This window comes from Chamaea fasciata, unplaced genomic scaffold, assembly GCF_029207755.1.
Source record: "Chamaea fasciata isolate MVZ Bird 193981 ecotype frontalis unplaced genomic scaffold, bChaFas1.0.hap1 SCAF_20, whole genome shotgun sequence".
NCBI classification, from domain to species: domain Eukaryota; kingdom Metazoa; phylum Chordata; class Aves; order Passeriformes; family Sylviidae; genus Chamaea; species Chamaea fasciata.
Window position 1 is genome coordinate 677708 of NW_027094105.1, and position 19754 is coordinate 697461.

A 19754-nucleotide genomic window follows, 5' to 3' on the forward strand; every position below is an offset into this window, starting at 1 on the left:
CTGGGACTCAGTACAGGGATGGAAGGAGACACCAACGGGGCAGCTCCTGAAGCCAGAGAACCAGTGCAGCTTCCTAGTAAGCCCCATCACACCCCCTTGGAGATGGAAGCTGTGAACTCACCTCAGCAGCTTTCCTGTGGTCATCTTCATTGTCCAGGAGCCGGACATCCACACCCAGGCAGCGCAGGTAGCGCCCCAGGCCCTGCAGCATGTTGTCACAGACCACACTGAACTCCTGGGGGGAGATGGGGGCAGGGGGGCATGAGGGCTCTGTTCTGGGTCCTTGGCATTCCTAGAGAAAGGCAGGAGACCATAAGGAACAGAAGTCTGATTCTCAGTACATTTGTGTTTGTCCTCCCTGTGTTCATTCACCCACCACAGCACATCCAACTGCCTCCTTCCACCCGTGTCACCACTGCCCCATACTCTGTAGCACCTCTAGATCCTCCTTCCCAACCTTTCCACATTGCCATCACCACCTGGGCAGGGGGCAGAACGTGATGGGGCTAATTCTGAATTCACCATTCTCTCTCTGACTGCCTGATCCAGGGACCTGCAGGCTTTCCCGGGAGAAGTGCCAGCCTGGCCTTCAGTGCTCTGCACAGACATTCATCTTCAAGAAGTCATAGAAACATTGTCAAGGCTGCTGTTCCCATAAATTAGTCTGCAATTAATAAACACATGCCAAATCTGTGATTTGGGACAGAGAGAGGGAGAAACAGGTAGACAAGGCAACCACGTCAACTCTGTTATCTTTGGAAGGTTAAAAATAGGTAGTGTCTGAATTCTGTTCATTTTATTTCAAATGTCTGCTGCTGGGGGAGTTCCTGCACTTGGAGGACTTTGGTCTGGGAGGGTCCCAGAAGTACAATAGCTAAATTCATGGAGAAGGGAAGTTATTAAGGAACTTCCAATGTCCAGCTTTTGACTCCAGGAACTTGAATCAGCTGGGATGACTGAAGGACACAGCCAGCAGCTATGCAGAGAGCCAGCACTGCAGATCAGCTCTGCAGGAGCTGACCCCAAGCTGGGAATGCTGTGGCACACCAGGCAGCTTCACTTGGGCTCTCCATGGGAACCAACTAAGGTCCAGGAGCAACACTGGTGTGATACTGCCGCTCCCAGCAGCAGGTCTCTGCACCCAGGGCTCTGCAGCACTGGGCAGACAGGGCTGTCACCAGCTCCCGCAGGATCCAGATGCGCAGGAACTCCAGCTGGCTCTCAGCCAGTGTTTATCCAGTGGCCAGCATTGTTAAGTGGAGCTTTTTTCTCATGTTTCATGCCAGCAGAGAGCAAAAAGCTTATAAAGGAGAATAGTCATTAGCCCCACTTCAGATAGTGGAGCAGGAAGCACTGGGAAAGAGAGTCCGGAGTCCTGCAGGGTGCAGTCAGGAGAAGTCTGCTTTTTTTGGTGTCCCAGTCCAGGTTTTACCAACTGCCTCTCAGCTGATGAATCTGACTGTACAGAACACAAAGATGACACGTGGGTTTCCAAGGTGATTGAAGCCTGAAGTGCTCACTTTTCCCACCTCTGCAGCAGCCATCCAGCTCAGCTGTAACACACAACATTCCCATGAACACAGTGCTCAGAGAGCAGCTCTGTGTTTCCCTGCCTGCTGAAGGCCAGTAGATGCTGCACATTTACACACAGGTGGACACAGTCAGCAGCATCTCAGCCCAGCCATGGAAGGGGGCACTGACATCAGGAGCTCCACACACACTTAGGGCACTTCAGGATACACAGATGCACATGGTATGTCTCCTCAGGCAGTAACAAAATGGGATTTGTGCCAAGGTTTCCAAAGGTGCTCAAACCAATGAATGGTTCCATTTTAAATGTAAAACTTTATTACTGAGAGGCACCAGTCACATTCCAAGGTACTTAAGCAGTCACACAGCTCTGGTGGAGTTTTAAGGCTCTGCCACAGCACAGACTTCTGGGAGAGGCCTCTCATGGAATGTGGTGGTGAGCAGGGAAGCAGAGACAAGCCTTCAGCAGAAAGGCATTTTTGACGGATCATTTGCTTTTAACTTTGCAGACTTCTACTCCAGACACAATAAAGGAGATATTCTGAGTGTGAAAGCAAGGTGTGGAAGCTCAGTAAAAAACAAAAGTAAGGAAGTAAGAGTTTTGAAACCTTGGCCACAGAATCCAAATCCAAAATGTGGAAGGAACATTTCCATGAGCAAGGCTCACTGGGCTTTGTGCACAGATCTGCACCCACACTGTGCAAAGACAAGTGAACCTCAAAGTGCAGAGAAAGCTGGACCCAGGCAGGCCAAGGAGAGAGCACAGTGTCCCGGAGGGAGGGATGAGAAGGATGTTTGCTGCAAGAGCCCTGGGAACAGCCATGCACAGCGAATGGTGTGACTGAGAGCAGCAGCCGGTGATTTGCAGGGGTCTTGTGCAACAAGCAGCTCTTTGAAGATGTTTACAAACCTGTCCAGAAGGTGGTGGTGCTTCTTGTTTATTCAGCTGCTTCTTTGCCCTGGGTTTTTTGCTCTGTTTTCCCACCAGACTTTCTGTCAGGTCTGAACCCAGACCAAAGCTCTCGGGGTCCTTGCAGAGTCTCTCGTAGATCTCCAGCAAGCAGTAGGCATCTGAAGCTGCAGGGAAGAGAACGTGAGCCTCAGCTCACATGAGACTCATTCAAAAGTAAACCAGAGGTTTTCCTGAGGCAAGGAAGAGCCCCCACCTTTGTAAAAGCCACTGTGAACAACTGTGAAGCTGCAACTCCCCCAGGTCATACCCTCAGCTCCAGAACTGACTCGCTGAGCATCACAGCTGAACCCACAGTCACAGGGGGTCAAGGCAGGAGCTCCCATAAAGACAGGCTCTCCCATCTCCATTCTAACCCAGTAAGTCAATGCAAATTGCACTGTGGCTCTTCCAACCACCACCAGGTAGCTCCAGGCAGCCCCTGTTCCTCACAGGAAGGAATACTGTCCCCAAGCCTGCCCACAGCTCCTTATCACACCTCTTGACGGGAAGGGAACTTCCTCAGGAAATGCAATATCTGAGCAGGTACTGCCCAAGCTGTTTGCAATCACTTGCCCACACTAACTGCCCTGTGCTGCTGCTCCCTGCAACGGCAACGGGAGAACTCTCCCAGCCAGTCTGACAAGTCCCAGTGATTAACTTTTGTGGGAACTGTGTCAGCTTCAAGGATAGTTGAATTTAACAAAGGGCTGGTTTGCATCAGCAGACTGTCCTTTGATGCACCAAGAAGATTTAGACCCAGACTTCTGACTCTGGGATAATCAGCAATAAACTCTATGGGTCCCTCCAACAGCTCCGAGTCTGTGCTGCAGTTTCTGACACCACATCTGCCCATTTCAAACCCAGTTCTAACAGGCACCTCACTGCAACAAATGAGCACAGCATTTCTTTCCCAGGAAGGCTGTGAAATGAGGCAGAAGGAAGTGGACTTTCTTCCTTTCAGTTACTGAGAGGAGTTTCCACTGAGGTGATGTTTTATCAGACAAAATCTGCAAAGCACAGGAATTCCTTCATAAGGGAAATAATGAATCACTGGACAGTTTAAACTTCAACCATTAAAGTCATTTCCTCAAAAGGACAAACAAAACATGTGCTGACTCCTCTGAACAGGAACTAATCTGCAAAGCCATTTTCTTCCTCTGCTACTTAACGACTTTCCTGGGGAAAGAGCAGCCAAACACAGCCTGCCCTGGGCATCTGCAGCACCCAGCCAGGGCCAGACCTGCATAGACGATCTGCTCCTCTCTTAGCGGCCGCTTCTCCCAGTTTGACAGCTGCTCTCTTTTATCCAGAGGCTTCCCCAGCACATGCTGCACCAGGAGGCTGAGCCCCTTCTCCGGCTGCCTGACCCCTTTCTCCTTGTGGCTGTGCTCCGGCGACAGTCCATCGACCTTCCGGCTGTCCTTCCCCCACTGCAGCTGATGGAAACAAAAAGATAGAAACCACCTGGTTATGAAGCAGCTCCCAAGCCACCTCCTGTTCCAGCTGATGGGGCCAGGCACAGCCCTATCACATCCATCTCATGCCTGGCACATTGAACCCCAGCCCTCAGACAAGGGCTGGGATGGCACGAGATAAACACGGCATCGGGTTATTTGTTAAACAAACACACTTGCTGGCGAGAAATCTCTTCCATAGCCAAGGAAGGGGAAAAAATAGTATTCTTGTACGGCCCTGCACCCGAGCAGCAGGACGAGGATGAGGCTCCTTAGGGGTCTGTAGGGTGTGCACCATGCTAGAGGCTGCTGGGCATCCACTCAATAAAGGACCAGCAGTGCCAGTTCAGCACCTTTCGCCTCCTAGTCCTGCTGGGAAAAGGCATTCCAATGACATCCTGGGCAGCAGCCCTCCCTGCAGATGCCATTTCTCAGTTTAAACTGAGGCAGTGGCTGTTGGCAGCTATGTCAGCCCCTGCAGCACTTCCCAGGTTAGGCAATCAATCCCAAAGATCTGCTTCACCTCAACCCACAGCCTCAAACCCACTCTGTACATTTTGCTCATTAAAATGGTTGTGCTGAGTATTTTTGCAGACTGCTGAAAGCCCCTGTGTGCAAACCCAGGGACAGCTGTGCTTCAGCTAACCAGAAATTCCTGTGCTGAACCCACCAGCAGCCCTCCTAGGAACATCAGAGGTCTGTACAAATCATTAACTCCATCATATCTGCTTCAATAATGCATGGCCTTGGAGTAGCAGAATTTCTACAAGGAATTCCTAAGTATAACTTGTGCTCAGAAACCTTGTCCTGGCTGGATGGAGCTGGGTCTCCAAGAGCTTTTCACAGCTTCTATAAAGGCTATGAAAAAGCTGTCAATATCATAAGCTTTAACTTTATAGTTGATGAAAACAAAATACTTCTGTCTTCCTCTACAGAATCCCAACACCTCAAACCCTCTGGAGGAAATGGTGTCTTTACTAATGCAGCAATCTCCTTGCCAATCCAGAATGCAAACAGACAGTGCAGTGAATTCAGGACAGTTATCCACCAGCAAATGCAGGAGACACCATTTTCCACATGTCCTTGTGTTTATCCTTACTTGTTTGTCCACTGCAAGAAGATCCACTACACCTTGCATTTGCTTCTCTGTGTCTTTCAGAGCAGAACATGTGGCTACAAGGCTGCTGAGGTCTCCAGACATCCCATAACCTGGAGACAAAAAAAGCCCAAATCACACAGGTAGGAAAACTCAAATTATGGTTAATGCACTGCAGCTTCTTCTAGTTCAGAGTCAAAGTGCTGACAAAATATTTACAAGCATTGGTAGGAAGACTGTTCAAACAGGGAACAAGACTAGCTCCTGCCTCTTCTGTTCCCAAGAGACACTCTTGCAGATCAAGGGAGAAGATAGGTGGATGAAAAGTGCTGAGTTTAAGATCAACTTACTTAAAACTGGGAAACATATTTGTGAATTTGCCCTTGAAATCCAGGTTTAGCAGTTCCTGATAAAAGCCTCCAAAAACCAAGCATGGTAATTCAGAGATCTCTGGGGTCCAGTCCAGCAGCTCTGGGATAGGGACAGCACACCCAGACAGCTCTGCCCACCAGAATTACCTGAACCACTGAAGGCTGGGTGGGTGTTGGTGATTATTACAGAGCTAGGACAATCCCAAGTTTGAGAGTGCAAGTTAAATGAGGAATCTTGGATCTGACCTGAAATGGGGAGACATAATGGCATAGACCTGTGTCAGGGGAGAGTCAGGCTGGAGATCAGGGAAAGGTTCTTCCCCCAGAGGGTGCTGGGCACTGCCCAGGCTCCCCAGGGAATGGGCACGGCCCCGAGGCTGCCAGAGCTCCAGGAGCCTTTGGACAGCGCTGCCAGGGATGCCCAGGGTGGGATTGTTGGGGGGTCTGTGCAGGGACAGGGGTTGGGCTGGATGATCCCTGTGGGTGTCTTCCAGCTCAGGATTTTCTGTGGTTCCCTGATCCTGTGTTTCTATCATTCCCAGTTACACTAGTCACTGCCTCCTGGCCTGGCAGTGCCTGAACACTCAGGGCTACAAAAGCTGGTTCCATGGCAAGTGGCTTTAGGGAATGACAACACCAAGAGGATCTAGGAATGACAAAGATGACTGTGTCCAAAGGTTGTGTGAAGCCCCGAGGTGGGGAGGAAAGAGGGGTGTTACCTAGTTTAGTGATGGCTGCATCTGAATAGAGCATCTGGATGAAACGAGGAAGCTTCTCCTTCTCCCCCTCAGCCTCAGCTTGCTCGAGGAGCCGTGGCAGGTCCAACAGGAACACCTCACCCTTCAGTGCAAGTTGCAGGAGGGCGACACGGGGCTTCCCCACCATGCCAAAGGAAGGCTTCCACTCCATGTCCACGCCAACGACCTGCCCAGGCTGCAACACAGACACTTACTGCACCCAGAGACTGCCTGTGCTCGAAAGGAGCAAGGAGAGTCTGTCCAGGGCATGAGCATTTCCTTCCCAGTACCTGCAGCTCTTTGTGCAAAATGCCACAGACCCAGGGAACTCTCACAGCACCTGTGTCACCCATGGGAATCTTCCCTGGCACAATTCCTAACATCTTCCTGAAACCAGACCAGTCTAAAGGAACAGCTGTTCTTGGCTTGGGGAGGTAGGCAGTAGGTGGCAATGGCCACATCCAGCTCTGTCTCAGCCTGACATGGAGTTGCAGCTCCCTGACCCCACCAGGCCAACCCCAGGTAACACTCACCTGCAGCACCTTCTCCCAGCACTGCAGTGTCTCCTCCCATGTCTGCAGAAAGTGAATATTTTCCCGTGGAATGGGAAGCTGGTAATAGTCCTTCTTCTTACTGGACTCATAATTATCTGCTTTTCTGACCTCTTCTACCCTGCACAGAATCAGATGCAACTGTTTGAAGGCAAGCAAAGCCAGGAGGAAATCCTGGATTGGAGCAAGAGGGATAAGTTTTACTCCCCTTATTTCATCCTGACCCTCTCTTTACCCATGACACTCAGCTCTTTCTCAGAGAAAAGAAACTAATCAAAAAGATACAGCTCCCTTGGACAGATCACACATTTCTGGATAGTCTCCTTCCCACAGAGACTTGAAATGGTTCATTATTTGGGAAACTATTAGTAACCTTATGTTTGGGAGGCTGCACAAACACTCTTTCCTGTGGGTTTGTGTGCATGGGGAAGTCAATATTTGTGTAAAATATTTAATGAAGGTGTGCAGCCTCAGGTCTCCAGGAATATTCTCACCTGCAAAGCTCAGGAGCCTCATGTGCTGTGACCAGAGCCAGGTGATGTCATTTATATGCTGGTGCCACCTTGTTGTGTGCAGTGTGAACTCCCTCTGGGAACCTGTGGCCGTGTTACTCAACAGACAGGGCAGCCAGACTGTTTTATGAGGTTCCATGGCTCTGCTGACTTATAGCAGCTACCACAGCAGGTATCATGACTGGATGAGTAAACTGCTGTACAAAGGGGTTTATTCATCTGTCCCAGCTCCTCACACAAGGCAGAGCACACCATCACCTGCCTTCCCTCCACAGCACGGGATTCCCACAGCACAGAGATGTAGTGATGGGTTTTATCTCTGGATGCACAGTCTGTGGCTCAGCCACACACCAGTTTGTGTTTTGAGGGCTTTTCCCTCATGGAAAAACCTCCTGGCTCCCAACTGGCAGCTGCTGTGGCTTCAGGAGGGAGGAGGAGGAGGAGGATGGCAGCTTCAGCAGTGCTTTGGAGCGAGGCAGGAGCATGTTCAAGACAGACGAGTTTCCTGTGCTCCAAAAGAGCCGTGGACTCCCTGGAGAAGTGTTTTGAGGGTGATTACATCTGTGTTGTATTTCCTGAGGTGACATAGTGCCTGAACAAGTACGGATCTGCACGAGGAGAAAGAGCAGATCCACAAAACCAGGATCCTTGCACATGAACTGCTCAAGGCCACCTGTGAGACCTTCCCAAAACCATCAGCATTTAAAAAAATAATAATTAGTAAAACTTTGACAGATCTGCAATCACCTCAGTAAAACAGATTAATATTTGCACTGTTATTCTGGCAGAGGAAGTGTAAGAACCCCAGCACCATGAAGCAATCTCAGAGCTTCTGTGTACTCAGGATGAGTTTTAAATGCCCCTTTCACAGACATTTCCAGGCTTATGACAAACAAGTGCAGCGTGTGCGGGGCCACAATGGGATCCAAGTACACAGAGGAAGCCTTTGCAAACTTCTGTCCTGAAGGATGCATCACGGCAGACAATTTTAAGCAAATCTACAGTGTTTTTATTACAAGCAATCTGCATGGAAAAGGCACCAAGCAGGGATTTACCTGTCCTGGATGTGCAGCTTCTGAAGCTCCTCAGCCACAGCCCGAGGCAGCATCTCGGGGGGCACCTGGCAGTGCTGCGCCCACCGCGCCGCCCCACGCGCGTCGCAGTGACGGAGCAGCAACTGCACCAGGTGTCCTTGGAGCCACCGATTCTCCCCAGCTGTGCTCTGCAAGGGCAGGGGGGGAAGGCAGACTGTCAGTGCAATTCCCATCGTGGGAGTTCCTCCCCCTCCCAGGAGGCAGCCTCGTTGTAAAAACCTTATTCCTTGTATCTAGTCTGAATCTCCCCTATTTTAGTTCAAAACCATCAGCTCTTGTTCTCTTTCAGCGGGTCCTGCCAAAAACTCTGTCTCCATCTTTTTTATTGGCCTCCTTTAAGTACTGAAAGTTCTCCTTGGAGCCTTCTCCAGGCTGAGCACCCCCAGCCTGTCTCCAGAGGAGAGGGGCTCCAGACCATGGAGCATCTTCTTGGGATGGCTTTCTTAGGATAGACATTCCCTGTCTCTCCAGGGAAGACAGTGGTTTGGGGTCTCCTCCATCCATGGAAGTATTTGCACAGATTATTGGGATTGCCCGTCATCCATAGGTGGCAGGGAGGGCACATCAGCAAAGCTTTCCTAAGAGGTGTTCCAAGCCAGGAAAAGGCTGACATCACCCTCCGGCCCCTTGCCCCCAGTGCTGTGAGATGGGGGCTCCGAGACCCCCCAGCAGCAGGCACAGCCGTGGGTGGAGCCCAGGCTGGAAATGGTGTCACCCTGCACTGGAATTCAGCTGGATGAAATGTGCTGTGTGAGTCCCACATCCAGCTGGAGCAAACATTGATTGCATAAAGGAGTTCTTTCCTCTGTGTCTGTTCAAGGCCCCTGTGAAGGTGAGAATTGGATCGTTGCTTTGGGAAAAACACACTCTCAGGTGTCACTGGGTCATTCCCTGTGTTCACATCTGCAAAAGGGAGGGCACTTCAGGACATTCCCTGCTCCCAGCTGTTCCCTGGAGGAAGGGAAGTGCCCTGGCCCACTGCAGAGCCTGGGGGCACCAGCACAAACTCACCCTGCCTGTGGTTTAAACCCAAATCCCAGCTCTGGCCAGATCATGGCACAGTGCCCACCCTGGCAGGGGTGAGCAGCCTCTTGCAAGGGGCATTGACAGTCCCAACAGTGACAGCTGGATGCACCAGAGCTCTTCTGCCTCATCCACCTTTGAGACATGCAGGTATAAGAGGAAATACGAACACAGTAATATCGAGGGTCACACCAGCTCCATGGGGTGGGAACTCCCCCCGATTCCTCCCCAGCCAGCCTACATGCGCTATAAACATCCTGGAGCCCTCACAGCCACACAGCAACGTCTCCTTTCTGATCTCCTCTGGATCTGCCCTTGATGTTAATATTGTCAAGAAAACTGCTAAAACAAGCTGAAACCCTGCATGGTGGCCCAGCACCTGTAGCTCTAGGACTGGCACTACAAACAAGAATTTCAGAGGAGTGAAATGCTCAGATCTGCACTGGAAGTCCATCCCCACCCTGCCCACGCCACTGCCATCTGCCGTGTGCCGCCCACCGGCACTGCTCAAGGGCCCGAGCCTGCTCCCAGGGAGGGCAGCACCTTGCTCCCTCTGCCCAGCGTGTAGGAACAGCTTCCAGCTGGGAGGGAGGCTGTGGCCATGGGGCCTCATTCCTCACATTCCTTCAGTAACTAAAAGGTGAGAATTTGTCTTCAAAGCAGACACGGAGATCAGGAAACAAATCTGTTGATGGCCCCAAGGTAAAAAGGAAGGGGAACAGAAAGCCAAAGAGAAAACAGAATGACCCCCCGCGCAGAGGTGCAGGAAGGGGCAGAGGCTCAGAACAGCTCAGAGGGATCTGGCATTCCAGGTAGCAGCAGCCTGCTCACAAAAACTGCTGCCTCAGCACTCTGTCTGCACCCCGCAGACTCTGCCAAATGCCAAACCACAGCTCTTCTCATGGGTATGCGGAGGAACAGTTCTACTGCTGTTCCCAAGGGGCACAGCAGGAATCGGGGGAGCAGGACAGGGGTCCAGCAGCTCCCCAGGGGCTCAGGTACGGGAGAGAAGGGGCAGGGCAGGGAAAGGACAGGACACGTTCTCCTGCTCGTGCTTCTTGCCCTCTACATTTCCCCTGGCCATGCCAGTCCTGACCTCTGTGCCTCTCTCCCCTCTCTGCTTTCTGTGACTGAGCTCAGCCAAGCACTGAACACATGAAGAAGGGCTGAATTAAACCCTCCTGCACATCTGCCAAGCCACTGCTCACAGTCCTTCCCAAAAAGAACATATTTTCTTACAAACATTGCAGAGCAATTCCCTCTACTTGCTCCCTCTGTGTCCATCCCATTGTCTTGTCTTTTTTCTAAAACACAAACTCTTCAGTGTTGGAGCTCTCTCAGTTCACCCCAAGTCAATTCTTAATAAATTGCATTGTGGCAGCTTTATTTCTGGAAATAATGAGGTGCAGATTTTTTTAATATTATTTTAATGATAACAGATTTCTTCTTTCAACCACAAAAAACAACTCTGTAAAGAAGGTTAATCTCTCCAGAGATATTCCATCTTGCATTCTGGAACAGAAAATAGCTTTGTCTTTTTACTGAAAAAAAGAAAAACCCAACATTGCTCTAAAGGGGAAAGGCTTCCACCGCAACAGCTCTGCAAGAGGCAAGAATGTGGAAACTTTGGCCCCAGAAGATGTGGGCACAGATGCAGAGAGCAATGTTTCACCAGGGATGACATTTCATGTGCTTTGCTGTCAGTAAATGAACACTTCTCAAGAGGAAACTGGCACGGGTGTTCTGATCAACATCAGCGACACCTCCAAGCAGGAAAAGATTCTGCAGAGCATGAGGCTTGTTTACATCCCACTTGGAATTCTAGACATATCATACATTCTTTAATCCATAGGAGCACACAGAAACCCCTGACACCAACAATAATCCATGATTAAAGCTTTTCACAGTGACGGCTGCAGATTTCCTACCCGTAAATCCTGTTCTCACCACCACGGCTTCACAAAGCTCACACCAACCATGCAGGGCAAGCTCAGCAATGTCCTGACCTTAACCCATCAACCATTCCTCCATTGGTACCAATAATTTTGAAACCAAATATTCAACATCTCCCTTGGAAATCACCCTATCCAACCCTAGATCAGTTTTATCTGTATGTGTTGAGCTCCATTTCAGTTCCAGCCAATTCTGCCCTATGCATCAACATCTTTTCCCAAAGAGGGATGTTATTCACACCACTGACACTGGCTATTTGCAGACTCAGATTTTAATTTAACTTTTGAATGTCTTGGCCAATTTCTCCTGTTTTCAAGTGCTTCCAGAATCAACAAAACCCCCTCCGGCTAGTGTAGAGAAAATGTCAAGGAGAATATTTTAGAGTCAGCAATTTTAAAAAGGGAAAAAGAAACCCAGAGTTGAAAAGGACAAACCCTGTCAGCAGTGGAGGGCACTGACAGCACTGCTGAATTCCCTGTGGTGTGGCAGGTACAGACACCTGTGCTGAAACACTCTCTGAACACGCCACTGTGGTACTGTCACGAGCAACTTTATTGTATTTGTGCTCAAGGTTTCTGTTTCAAAGTTTCCATCATTTGTGCACAACAGGGAGATGCTGCAGTGTCACCATCAGATGTCACTGAAGGAAACTCCTTGAATCATTAGGGTGGAGCTGGGACCCTCAGAGCCAGCTTAGCCCAGGGCCACAGCCTGTTCCCTAAGGGGAGGGGGATCCTACCTTCTGAGGAGCCTGTAGAAATCCTGGAATCCCAGAATGGGTTGGGTTGGAAGGGATCTTAAAGTCCACCCTCTGCCATGGGCAGGGATACCTTCCACTATGCCAGGGTGCTCCAAGCCCCATGCGACCTGGCCTGGGACACTTCCAGGGATCCAGAGGCAGCCACAGCTTCTCTGGGCACCCTGTGCCGGGGCCTGCCCACCCTCACAGTGAAGGATTTCTCCCTAATGTCTAATCTAACCCTGCCCTCCTTCAGCTTAAGGTCATTTCCCCTTGTCCTGCCACTGTCTGCCCATGTAAAGTCCCTCTCCCTCTTTCCCATAAACCACCTTCAAGTTTCAACGGGCCACAACAAGGACTCCCTCAGAGCTTCTCTTCAGGCTGGACACCCCCAGCTCTACCAGCCTGGCCCCGGAGCAGAGGGCTCCAGACCATCTCTGTGGCCTCCTCTGGACTCTCCAACGGGTCAATACCTTTGTGGTGCTGAGGACCCCAGAGCTGGACACCACGCTCCAGGTGGGGTCTTACAAGGGCAGGCTGGAGGGGGGAAATCCTCTCCTTGGATAAAAGAGGCCAACTTTCTCTCCACTCCGTTCTGAGCAAGGTTTCCTCTGAAAGCAGCAGTCACTTGGCCACGGCCACCACCCTCAGCCAGAGCCAGAGAACACCCTGAGAACATGCTGCTTTCTCATCACTTGAGCTGCTCCCTCGCTCACAGGCACCGGGGACTCAGATGCGCTAATTTATGAACTGGAGAATAGCAAAATAGGCTCCATTGAGAGGCCAGCACCCCACTTTCAGATAGCGATCAGTGCGTCACTGCCAGAGCCACACTCCCGAGCTGGGGAGCCCATTACCACATCAATGCCGGGGAAGTGGGCTTGATCCTCCTTCACAAAGCTTCGGCACTCACTGCGGTCCCTGGGGCATGTTCACACTACCTCGCTGCTCCTGCTCTGTGAATCAGGACACTCAGCTTCCCGGCCTCCCAATGCCTCTTCCAAACGGCAATTCAAAGGAGACTAACTTAGGATATCGCTGGCAGGGATCAAGGCAAAGGCAATTCTTAAAGTCAACTTGCCTCTGTGCTGGGGCTCCTCACAGGGAGCTGATTGTTCTGGACAGCCTGGAGGAAGCTGCTGGTTTGTGGTGAGCAGCTGAACATAATTGTGTGACAGGATGCATCTGCTCCATGTTCCTGTGTGCCTCACACAACCACAGCCAAGTGGCAGCCAGAAGAGTCACACACAGCTCTTCTGGTAAAGCTCACTCCCACAGGGCCTTTAAAGGTCCCTTCCAACCCAAACCATGCTGGGATTTCAGGAGATGGTCAGTGTCTTTGAGCACGTGGAGAGGCTGAGGGAGCAGAGCTTGTTCAGCATAGGGAAGGCCTGGCTGAATAGAATCCCCTCTTCAGTTTTAGCAGGGGGGATCATAGACAAGATGGAGTCAGATCCTCCCAGAAATTCCAGCCAGGCCAAGAAGTAAAAAAATGGGACAGTGAGAGTGGCTATGCACTGCAACAGACCCAGAGGGGCAGGGGAACCAGGCAGGGCACAGCAACACCTTGTCCCACAAAGCTGGCCCTGCTCTGAGCAGGAGGGCAGAGATGAGCTCTCAGAGAAGAGCTAATTGCAACCTAAAATGAGGCTCTGATTGTGTGATTAGCAGTGCCCTGCATTCCCCAGGCTCCTCTCCACACAGACGGGTGGCTTCTTGCAGCAACTGCTGCTTTCAAGTCCCAAACATCTCCCGGGTGAAGAACACCCAAGATCTCATTTATCCAGAATACAGGATGGTCCTGATCATGCTCAACAATACTACACAGAGATCCAAATACATTTCCTGCACTGGGATTCCTTCCAAATTTTTGTCAGGCAGCCCCCGAGGGAAGTAATTCATTTTCAACAGATGAAGTCATCACGTCTCCAAAATCTGCTCCGGCTGCCACAGATGTGAGCAGGTACAGAGCAGAGGGAAAGAACCAACGCAGCTTTCAGAGGCAGATCTGGGGAGAGAGTATTTTCAAGAAACACTGAACATTTCCTTCAGGCCCATCCTCCATGGGCCTTCTTGCAGCTCACAGGGCCACGGAACAGATGAACCTGCTGCTGGCAGCAGCTCCGTGGCACAGGGCACGGACACTTCCCTCCACAGAGATGAAAGGCTCCAAACAGGATGTTTCACTGAAGTGAATCTGGCAGGATCATTCCCAGATTTCACTTCAGTAGCTTCAGTAGTGGATAGCAATGTTTATTGGCTGGAAAAAGCACAAACCCAAACAGAAATGGAAGACCATGGAATGTCCTGAGCTTGAAGGGACCCACCAGGATCATCCAGCCCAGCCCCTGTCCCTGCACAGACCCCCCACCAATCCCAGCCTGGGCATCCCTGGCAGCGCTGTCCAAAGGCTCCTGGAGCTCTGGCAGCCTCGGGGCCGTGCCCATTCCCTGGGGAGCCTGGGCAGTGCCCAGCACCCTCTGGGGGAAGAACCTTTCCCTGATAGCCAACGAAAAACTCCCCAATAGATATTTAACAGGTTTAAGAGGGAAGGTGCAATACTCTATGGGGACATTGCTCCCATGTGTCCAAGGAACCGTCCAGCACAGAATGCCCCAGACACTCCAGGACAGACTTTGTGATAAGGAGGGCACCATGGTACACCTGTGAGATAGCAATGCTCATGCTGATGCTGGATCCCATTCCCCACTGACTGAAAATATTGTTCTAGAAAATCAGCTCCCCAGTGCCCAATTGGCCACTGCTGCTGCACAGAAGGTTTCAGGGAAGGATATTGTTACAGCACATTTCAGACAGATCCCCAGAGGAAGGCAGCCTAGGGCTGTGCTGGAACCAGTCAGCAGTGCCACTTGTCTTTAGGGCCACGGATCAATTCCTGGTCTTGTTCAGCAGTGTCAGCATAACCTGACACTGTGGGGACTTTCCCAGATCATAACCTCTTACTTTAACCTACAATTAACTCATTTTCCTCAATTACATCCCACAACTCTAGGTATGCTGATACACAAAATCACAACCCACCTGCAATACTTGTTCTCCCCTCCACTTAGCTGGTCAGGGAATGGCACAGGTGTAGCTCTGCAATGAGCTGTAGTGCCCGACTAATCCAATTAAAACAATCCTTGTTTGAAGAGAAAATCAACTGTTTGACATCCATACCCCCCCCCCCCCCCCCAATACAATTTCATAGCAAATAGACTAAGGTAACTTTACTCGACTTGCTTTTTCAGATATAATTTCTTTTTCCTTCTCTTCTGTGTGAAGTCTGTCCTGAGGGTCTGTGCTTCCTCCCAAAATCCCTTTCTCACAACCACTGCAGAGGCACCTTCTGAATTCCAGCCTAACCCCGGCCCCAGAGCTGTTGAATATTATTCATCCCAGGGATCAGCAAAGGACCAAGGACTTGGTCTGAATACATAATCCAAAGATTTTTGATTTGCTTCCAGATTTCTCACACCTCGGTCCCACGATGGCAGGCTGGAGATATTTTCTGGGAGCACTCCAGCACTTGGCAAGGCTGAAGATGAATGAAAATGGGGAAATTGGCCAAACTCTTTCAGAGCAGAGTAGTGTGTTACTTATCACAGTAGATGCTTTGTCTAGGCCCAATGACACAGTGCATTGAAGACAAACTGGCAACCCTTATCTTCCCAGTGTATTTTGAAGTAGCATTTATCTCCCTGCCTTTTGTCATCGTGTCACACACACACACACGAATGAAGTGTCACAGGGCCAATGGCAAATCCTGCTCTCCAATTAAAGGAAGTGGAGGCTCCCATCGTGTACTGGGTGACCAGCACTGCTGCTGAGCCTCACTGAGCCTGGGCCTCCTGTGACCAAACATTGTTTCTCTGGGCCTTCCAGCCTCAGAAGGTTTTTACAATCCAGGCACTTCCATAAACGTTCGACAGAAGTCACCATCCCAGAACTCTATTCTGGTTTGTATCCTGAAGCATTGAAGTTTGCACAAGGAAAATACAGCTTTCTGCTAAGCTCTGTGGCTGCCTGAAGGGTGCCTATCCAATCTGAGCATTCCAAACTCCAGCTTAGCAGCAGCGTGTGACATTGACTTGTGCTACAGGATCTGTCTGCAGGAATTCCACAGAGTGAGGAATTCCATGTGCTGCCAGAGCCAGGCACAGCGTGGGGACAGGGACAGAGGGCCCTGCAGCTTCCATGTCACCACAGCGCTGCCAGAGCTGCAGGTGTGTGAAGGAGTGAAACCACTGCCTCTGTGCTTCTGCTGGGACCTGAACTCACAGGGTGACACCGCAGCCGCTACTCGGGACGTGCGGGAGCCGAGGTCACTCCAACACCTTCTCAGTTGGTTTGGAGCCCTGGCATTAACCCTAATGAGCTAAACCAGTGTGCAATTAACCCACCAATAACTCCAGTAAGCGTTTCCATACCCAGTCACATACATCATGAGAATTCATAGACTCCGTTTAGGAAAAAATCTCCTCTTTTCTATATAGGAAGGCCTTCAAAATAAATAAGCAAAAATACTGACAATGGAAATACTTGCTCAGGAGCACAAACTCTTCCCATCATTAGTATATAGAAAAGAGATGCCCATGGGACAAACATGGGTTACCACTGATTTCTGTTTTGCCATGCCCAAACCTCCCCGGTTCAGAGCCAAAGCAATAATCGGTATCTGTGCAAGATCTTTCCCAAAAGCAAAGCATGCCAGTCAATTTTTCTCTCCTTTAATCTCTTTCAGTACACTTCAGCTCCTGGTGGTTTTTGTTCTGAAGGAGAAATGCTTGAGAGGGTTGACTGAATGAACTCTGAAATTCACACCCTGGCAAATTGGACTGATTTCCTAAATCCATAATTACAACATTCCTCAGAGATATGCATTCTTTCAGAGTGAATAAGGGAAGATTAGTTTCCTGTTTCTTCCCATTTACATGACTTCTCCTTCAAGAGGAACTTTTTCTGTTTCTAAACAATCCTCTGTTTATGTGGTTCTCTTCTTGGCAGGGAACTGGGGAACTAATCTTGCCTAAAAGTATAATACAGCCAAACTATCAATTGCCAGCAGCCTGATTATCTGTGTGCAAGGCAGCTGATTTGCAAAGGCTTTAGAAACCAATATGTATCAGTGAGCACTCAGACAGGGACTGATCGATTACAGAGGGTTTAAATAATCTGGGATGATTATTGAATGGCTGGATCATTTTACTGCTGGCTGGGTAAGAAGGGCAGAGAGGGTCTCTGTGTGTGTGAAGGCTGAAAAGAGTGACACTGGGCAAAGGGAGCCCCCACAACCTGCACTGCCCCAGATCATAGCAGCTCCCACGGGGTGAGGGCATCGTGGGACTCCTGCCATGGAGCTGCAGGTAAGAACTGGCTCCCACCTGCAAACACAGTACATGCAGAGCCATGTTGTTTGCTTTAGTGTTTATCACTGAATGCATCCTCTCCTTCTGTGCCACCCTGGGAAAGAGACAAGCGCCATGTCCCATCTTCCCCCCTGCCCTTCCCTATTTGGCAGCACAGGGCAATGTCAGGCCTCTTGACAGGGTTCCCTTGGTCCTGGAGCAAAAAGAACATGAGGATTTGCCTGTTTGAAGTGAGCCTGTCCTCATTTTTACTCTGTGGGATACAAACAGCAGGTGTTGTTCAGCTGGGAGAACAGAAGGCTCTGGGGAGATCTTGTTGTGGCCCTTTGGTACCTGAAGGGAGCTTAGTGAAAAGACAGAGTGACTTTGTACAGAGGCAGTGACAGGGTGAGGGGGAACAGTTTTAAACTGACAGAAGGGAGATTTTTATTAGATATCAGGGAGAAATTCTTCCCTGTGAGGGAGGTGAGGCCCTGGCACAGGGTGCCCAGAGAAGCTGTGGCTGCCCCTGGATCCCTGGAAGTGGTTAAGGCCAGGCTGGATGGGGCTTGGAGCACCCTGGGACAGCAGAAGGTGTCCCTGCCCACAGCAAGGGGGTTGGAACAAGATGTTTTTTGAAGTCCCTTCCAACTCAAACCATTCTGGAATTCTGTGACTTTTACCCTGTACTTGCTGCAGTTTGCAGTCACTAACAGGTATCCTGGACACCACTCCTGATGTTTCTTTTAAGGATCGGCTATGTTCCCCACATTCCTATAAGGTTTTGCATGACCATCATTGCTATATAGTTTCCTACTCCTAGGATGCTCTTCCCACTTGGCAGAACTAAACCTCCCCCAGCACACCCCAGTGGAGTTGAACAGCTCACTGATGCTCTTAACTCCTTAATCTACCCCTGACCTCTCAACCTACAGCCATAAGCCAATTAGCTCTTCTTTTTACCATATCAAATCTCCTTCTGATGAAGCTGTGCTGCTGAGTGAATGGCTGCTAGTGACAGAAATGTAATTACAGTGCTTAGCAGCACGCTGGCCCTGGCTGGTGGCAGGGGGCTAAGGTCAGAATGCATCTCTAACACACCAAAACAATTTAAAGGAGATTTTTCCTGCCCAGTGTGTTCTCTCCAGTTTCCCCTCTTCACTCTCCAGTATTTAATTCATTTGCACATTAAGGCTATTTGGCCATCAACTTTAAGACTGAGGTCCTGAGGTTTCCAAGGATCCCTTGCCAATCCCTCCCTGAAGCAGAACCAGACACCCAGCTCTGTCAATCCCCAGCTTGGCCCTGTAGATCCACACTTCAGTAAATGGGGGCTGATTTTCTAAAGTTATTGAACAAACATATTTTACATCACTCCAGAGAAATTTTTGGCTGACTTTTAGAATTATTTTGGACATTTTTGACAATTTTGTAGGTCAGACAGCAAATGATGGCAGTTTGTCTTGGCTTCTTTGTACCTACTGTAATATCACAGCAGAATTCATCAGCATCTTTGTGCTTAACCACAATTTATTTATCTAGCAATGGTTGGATTTGTTATAAATAAAACTACTACAATTACAATAGACACACCAGCCCTCCAGGTCTTACAGAGAATTAACACAGCCTAAGCCATGCAGGAAGTAGTTGGAAGTATTTACATTTAACTGTACACGTCATCCTTTGACAGACTCTTCCTTAGCTGGGGAGGCACAGAACATGCTGCATGATTGGCTTTCCCCATGTGCTTCTCCCTCAGCAGCTGGGGGTTTGTTCAATGCAAAGCTCCCATTTCTTTTAGCCCAGCCGTGCAAACTCCACGAGTACAGGTGCACCTTTGCCTGCTCTCTCCTGAGAGCAGAACACAGCTGCAGAACTGAATCACCGTCATGGAATCAGAATATCCTGAGCTGGAAGGGAACCACAAGGATCATCGAGTCCAGCTCCTGGAATTACGGGATGCTGTTCCTGAGATGGTCACAGACCTGCCTGTTCTCTGCACCAGCCCTATCAGTCATCCTTTTGCTTTTCAGTAACTGGTGTTGTTTCAGCTTCCAATCAATATATGACCTCACTGACAAACTGAACTGAAAAATGGAAGGAGATCAATACTTTGCCTCCCACTTTTCCTCCTACTACAGACTCCAGTTTGTTCATGGTTTAATATTTCCTTTAAACCATGCTGTGCCTGTGTGCTCTCCCCAAAGACCTCCAACAAGAATAGTGAATCCAAAGCAAATGGCAGAGGGAAAAAGCAGAATGAGTGTCAAAGCACTGTAACCAGCACTAAGCTTCTGGCAGTCCCTGAACAGGGGACAAAATGCAGGGAGAGTAATGGAAAGAGAAATGGGAGCTACAAGTAGACATAGGGAGAAAAAAAGGCTGTCAGTTCTG

General features: G+C 49.8%; 1 protein-coding gene across 5 annotated transcripts in view; it reads right to left on the reverse strand.

The window, feature by feature from the left end:
• Positions 1-19754, reverse strand: part of EXD3 (exonuclease 3'-5' domain containing 3) — a 260922-nt gene that overhangs the window by 131035 nt on the left and 110133 nt on the right. For all 5 annotated transcript variants that reach the window (XM_066201028.1, XM_066201025.1, XM_066201026.1 and 2 more), the window contains 7 exons: positions 8259-8425; positions 6674-6812; positions 6123-6336; positions 5036-5145; positions 3723-3918; positions 2441-2607; positions 122-292 (listed from right to left, as the gene is read on the reverse strand). In XM_066201028.1, coding sequence (XP_066057125.1) covers positions 122-292; positions 2441-2607; positions 3723-3918; positions 5036-5145; positions 6123-6336; positions 6674-6812; positions 8259-8425 — 1164 coding nt within the window. The remainder of the gene's footprint in view (positions 1-121; positions 293-2440; positions 2608-3722; positions 3919-5035; positions 5146-6122; positions 6337-6673; positions 6813-8258; positions 8426-19754) is intronic.